The 6,641-nt window shown below is 37.5% G+C and overlaps 1 protein-coding gene across 1 annotated transcript; it reads left to right on the top strand.

The window, feature by feature from the left end:
- The first annotated feature begins 418 nt into the window (after positions 1–418).
- Positions 419–3,030, top strand: LOC110443502. The gene is made up of 2 exons (XM_021487755.1): positions 419–957; positions 2,207–3,030. Exons 1-2 carry the CDS (start codon positions 755–757, stop codon positions 2,757–2,759), a joined length of 756 nt encoding a protein of 251 aa, XP_021343430.1. The 5' UTR covers positions 419–754; the 3' UTR covers positions 2,760–3,030.
- The last annotated feature ends 3,611 nt before the right edge of the window (positions 3,031–6,641 follow it).

Raw genomic sequence — 6,641 nt, 5'->3', positions numbered from 1 at the left:
AGGTACCTTTACATTCCACATGCACAATAAAAAAGTCTGTCAAGTAGAAATATTACATTATAATCCTAACTCAATTAATATATTGTTTTCATCGCAATATCTATTGATCACAAAATAGAGAAGTTTAAAGATTTATATGAAGTTTTGAACCATGCATTTACAGAGCAAATTGTTTAAAATAAACCAGTCACCTTACCGACATATCAATTATTCACATCGAATTTCTTAAAAGTCAAAGTCATAGCGATAACTCTAAACTGGTGATCCAATATCTTAGTGAGCGTATTTGAATATTTGTAATTATTCGACATAAAGAAGATGGTGTATTTTTTTTTTATATATTTGGTTGACTGTTTGTGGAGCTAAGAAAACTTCAAATAAAGATAACAGTTATTTATATTGGTTCAGTAATCACCGCGGGCGTCGTGCAGGGCGATGCACTATGACCGACGAAATATGTCCCTCGTGTATTCACCTGCACAGACTAACAGCTGACAGGGAATAAAGACACATATCTGTGTGACTATGGTGGGGAAAGCACACACCACAGGTGCCCATTTATATCTACATGTCAGAACAGTGTGTTTTTGATAAGGACACACAGTTACACCAATGTACACGTCTGTTCGTACAGGTGACCGATCGCTCCAGGAAGTAACGGTGCTGTGGTAGAATAAACAAGTCACCTTTCCTACCGTGTAACCTTATTTTCTATTGCGCTGTATATATATATATATAACAGACAGGTATAGCCATGAGTACTGTAGAGGAGAGGTACTCTGGTGAGGTCGTCGGCTGTGATATCGGTGATGTCACCCTACAAATACATCTCCCATGCGACGATGATGAAGAGTTTGACGAGTTTCCCGATAACGAACCCCTATTACGGAACTGTAATGGTGGACCATCTAAAAAAGCTCCATCTACCGGCGAAGGTCACGTGGCTTCACAGACAAGGTTTGTTAATGCAGCTGTATATTTCATGAATAGTTCGATACAATACAATACAATAAACTTTATTTAACGTCGGATATTTAAAAACATTTAACATTAGCTATTACTCCGACAAACATAAGTAAAGGCATCAATTCAAGAAATTACATATAAAACATTAACAGAAAATGTTAAGACATAAGTCTCCATGCAAAGTTATAAGCTCAAAAATTAATTAGATAAACAGCAGACACAGCCTAGTATGTCATTTAAAATTCTATTTTTATTAAACATACACGTACATCATTTGAACTATCGGTGTCATTTCACTAGCATTTCTTATTATAATACATGTTAGTTTAGACTTCTCCACTTTGCATACACCTGAGGGGATTTGTCATCATGGTTAGTACAGATGACTAATATCCTCTACCTCGTATTTACACATGTTATCCCTTCTTCCTTTTCTGAAGCATTACATAAACATTTGAAGACTGTCTGTCGCACGCCCTGTCGGTCAAACGTGTCTAGTGCGTATGCGTAAGGCTATAGTTATGTATATCAATGTTTTAGCGGAGATGTATAAAACGATAAACCATACGGATAATGACGGTGACACTGAATTCTGAATTTGTTCTGGTTTAACCTGTTTTTTGTGGGCTATGTTAGTCCGGAAACACATAAGGTTAGTATGTACTTTCCAATCAGATGTGTTTACCAGTGATACTGTGCAAGGAAGTAAAACACGTAGGTTTCCTGTAACCGATATCTGTGTAAGTGTTCAGTATAGGTCCGAACCATCATCGACTTTTCCATTGTTAATACCATAGTGTTAACCTCAAAGTCTCTCGGATACAAATACTTAACACCAATCGTTGTGTTAAATGCTTTATACGTCCTCAAGGCTTAACACAGACGTGAACCTAGCTCAAATGCCTGATCAGGGACTGACAAATGACATGGATACAGTGTAATATCATATCACATCATTATCAGGTGCAAATAGGGAGGGAATACAGTTAAGCATTCCCTGACCACGACAGGTCAGATACAAAGCCTAATCTGACAAAAGAAAATTAATTATATGACCAGCACCGGTGCACTGACAGCCAGCAATTAATTATACACTTCTAAACTACGAAACAACAGGCAACTTTATGTTTCATTTATTTTATCTCAGCACATGGTGTATGATAGTTTGTACAGCGCCGAATTTCACGTTACCTAATATTCTACATAACAATCAATAATACGTATTTGTATCGATTTTCAGTAGGACCAATGGAAGACGGCTCCCCAGACGTCAAATATCAGCACCGACAAACGTTACAGGCAGTTTAGGAATATGCAATGGAAATGAACTTCCGTATAATCCCCGTCCGCCACCAATAACTCGCCGACAGACCATGCCTTCGAACCTGACACAAGCTGTAACGGAATGTCCACGGGACGTTATACTAGAAGAAAACGTATACGAAATATCGGAGACCTCCCCCACCCAAATAAACATTACATGGACACCACCATCAAACTTCAATGAAATACCTAAACTTGTATATGAACTTCAGCTTAAAAAGGAAAATGATGGTGATTGGTTAAACTTGTCAGACCGCGGAATCCCTATTGTTAGGGTGTACACGACAGAAACAAGGTTTATCTTGGACGGTGAAAGGAGGACTTTTTCTGAGGGACAATGCACGTGGTGGTTAAGGATAAGGGCCGTGAGTAAGGGCCAATATATCCGTATCGAGGGACCCTGGAGTAAAGACATCACGTTAAATATACTCGGTAATGTATCACATGTTCCCATTGGTGGAACCCCGTGATACGTAGTGTCATCTATGAAACCCCACAGAGACGCCAACAATCTAACGTGACTTTCTGGACCCGTTACCATAAAGCAGGCCTCATACAACAGTTCTTATTTAAACAAGGAAGTTTCGTGTTATTTTGATTTCGTACGTGATTAAGGAACACCGTTCCATTGGCAACAACTGTAAATATGCTTTGCTAATTCATTTCTGAAATGAAAACTGTACCTTCCGGAACTCTAATGAGATATTACAAAAAATAAAAGAAATAAAAAGAAATAAAAAGCAGTGCTTTTAATGTGAAAGAGCAACGGGGCCAGAACAGGGTTCCGGCCATGTACTACTTCCGGTCATTACACTATCGCCCTAGCCTACCAAGCTACCGTGTCAACGGTAGTACCATAGCACCGTCAAGCTACAGTTTTACCCAAAACGAAATTAGGGTAAGGTACTGTGTGTACGACAACCTACATTGGGATTTTCCAGTATTTTTCCTGCATTGGGATAGTGATACTTTACCGGGACTTAAAGCAGCGCACTATTCCCCTTGTTTGTGTATACTCTCAGACCCTGTTGATTGATTTCGGAGAGATAAAAGAATGTTGGTTTCACGATACAAGGAGATTTTGCTGATGGATGCTTAGTCACCAAGATTGGATGCAACCCCTAAGGCGACAGTTACCTCGTTTGAGTTGTGGCAGGGTCCCCTTATGTTTCTCCAACGTTTTAATCCCTAGCATCACCGATGATGAAGAACGAAACAGCTGTACGATGCAGTGTAATTCATATTTAGTCTTCAGTACCAATTGCCAAATTTTAAGGTAGAATCACGTGTTTAACTTACATTAGTTGTTTTAGATAATTATACATTTAATAATACGTTTTTAAGTATGAGAATATATCCAGTATTCGTGAAATCATTGGCGTCGCAAGACTCGTGCCATGTCTAATTGTTGTGATACTCGGCTGCAAAGTTGGAATAAGTATCCACAAAAGAAAAATACAAGTCAACATTTCAAAAGAACCTTTTCAAAGTTTGACGTTTTAACGATATGGTACAATGGTAAGACATCGCTTCAAACTGGTTGATTATTGTAAACAATAGATAATATGTCATGTCTGGTAGTATATCTTCTTGACGAAATATGTTCCGACATTGTTAGTTTCGCTTATTTACAATACCAATCACGACGGGCCCAGCTTCATATGTTAAATGATCGAGTTGAAAACATACCATTTCGAATATTAATCAGTTATCTTGGCATCTGCATTTTTTTAAAATTTTTACTCTTAACTCTAATGTAAGTTTAAACATGCATCAGTTTTCCAAGCCAAATATGTCTGTGTCTCGAGCTTAGACCGATCATACGGGACAATTCGCCTGCCGACAGAGCCCCCATACTCGCTGTGACTGACATAATCAATTTAACTACAGACGAGGACAAAACTCCCGGGGAGCTCAAGAAATAAATAAGGACTGCTATCTTGCCGGGCTAGATTTTAAAAGTGACACCAGGTATAACAGTTCTTCTGAAATATCCTGCCCGTACGTATAAAAAAAGGCAAACGGCAGATCTTTAGATTAGAATGAGAAAAACTCTCACGTCACGAACCAGCAATATAATTACCTTTACCAATCGTCAAAAATGTCCGATGGTTGCATTATATATCCAGAATTCATGAAACAATGGTACCAAAATCCAAAAGTGATTGTATCTTTATCTATTGATTCCTACCACGACCCCTTGCATACATTGACTATTGGTAAAACAACTCAACACCCTGTCAAAGGTGAACAAAAAACATACACATGACAACCCCTCTAAATGTAATTGTAGGTCAGTATAGAGCTGTTGCTAGGGACCAAAAAGGTGGGAATCCAAATCGGTTTTAACTACTGTTGAAACAGAAAGGGAGGTACGTAAAACTCATTAATCATGTGAAGAGATGTACTTATTAATTCATTTTAATTATTGGTGTATATTATGAACTGTGTCAAAAATAATCAAAAAACCATATCTAAAATATGGGTTTGAAAATGTCCCTATTGAGGAGGAGGAAGGTACAATTGTATGTTACGCCTTATTGATATGGAACCGTAATGTATCAATCCCCCAGTACCATCAGGTTCACCAGAGATACACATTCGACATACAAACCGATTCGACATACAAACCGCTTAGTATGTAAACGGATCTGTCCGTAGATATCTACATTTGAGTTACTAGCATTGATAATAAACACTTGCCTAGTTCGTGTTTAGTGTCGGGAATCTCAGCTAAAGCGTGAACCAAAATGGGATGTTCCGTTTTACGTGAAGTCGCAAAGTGTGTGGAATATATAAAGCAGACTGTGTGTACTGCAATAAGAGCTAAATCCATAAATGGCTGTCCAAACGTTGGAAAAACTATTTAGAGGATATCTTTGTAATAATAAGAAAGGGTTAACGCATCCCCATCTTTATTACACACACTAATTATCAAGTAAGTCGCAAAGTGCTTGACTGTTGGACTCTTAGATAAACTAGGACAGATTAGTTTCCCTTTCCCTTTTTTTGGGGAGGGGGGTGTGTCTGTATATACTGTTAAAGGTTTAAATGGGTTGATTATAACTTCGTTTATATAGTGATTATCAATAGTTAATTAGTTAACTCTTGTATATAACCATACTGGTCTGTAAAACAAGAGGAAAGGGTAATTAAACAATACCAATACTGAATACAATATACTGCAGGAAATGGGCAACCAAAGTCTTAACAAGAGTGAGGAAAAATCAACACAATAAGAAAATTGGCAACACATAGACTGGTATTTTTCACCCGATAGACAAGACTGACAAGAGTTGTATATCATATCCCGACCAAGAATTGTTAGCAATATCACAACTGGGACAATTTAGAGCAAAACACACGAAAATCTCCGCAATCTAGTACAGTAAATCCGCAGGTCAAAGAAACGAACACAATCACATTGTCGATTGATGAAAATACTACTAAGACGGAAAAACAAATCAAGCTACCAAATTAAGACCCATATACGTACGAGGGGAAGGGGAGACAACAACTATGTCATATTCATTACTCTTTTTTGACTCAAATGGGGAAATGCGTGTTAGATCTATACCCAGCTAGTAACACGTCATGACACACCACACTGAACTTTTATAGAACTATACTTACATTGGTGCTGCAGTCTAATGAGATAACTACCAACTTATAATTCACTAAAAGCAAGTGTGTATAGCCCGATTTTCCTCTGGCCCTAACACCTAGACAACATGTCTTAGTCTGGTGTTAGGGCCGGATGAAACTCGGGCTTAGGTGTGTGTACTGCTTTACGGTGAATAACGCGCATCAAGAAATAATGTTTGCACGGAAATCCGTTGCATACTCCCATATAAATGTTAATCAGATGCATTTCAAACCTTAATGTTTGTGTGAGAAGTAAAACTTCAATACCAATCTTTTATATTAAACCGAATCAAGATATCATATTCCGGAAAGTAGGCTAGAGGTTTGTCTAATGATGTAATAGTAATGTATAGAGTTCTAATACCTCTCTGCAGCGACACATTTTGGTGAAAGTGAATTTTTATAAACATTAAGTTTAGAATGATCACGACCAAAATGCAAAATTAAATCAAACGTTTTAGCTATATTTAGAAAACTGGTCTTTAAAAAAAACAGCAAGACAACAAGATACACTTACATCTAAACACAACTGATTAACGTGCTCACGTCTATATGGTTTTCCTATAATATTCATTTGTGAAGGATACTTGCGTATAGTTTCCGTTGAAATGAATGTATTAACATAACGCTACAGTTTAATTAATCATATGATACAATATGATAATACTTGCTTGAAACAGTGCATGTAGACTACTGATGTTTAATAC

Source organism: Mizuhopecten yessoensis, unplaced genomic scaffold (assembly GCF_002113885.1).
Source record: "Mizuhopecten yessoensis strain PY_sf001 unplaced genomic scaffold, ASM211388v2 scaffold1961, whole genome shotgun sequence".
NCBI lineage: Eukaryota > Metazoa > Mollusca > Bivalvia > Pectinida > Pectinidae > Mizuhopecten > Mizuhopecten yessoensis.
This window is presented reverse-complemented; position numbering and strand designations above follow the sequence as displayed.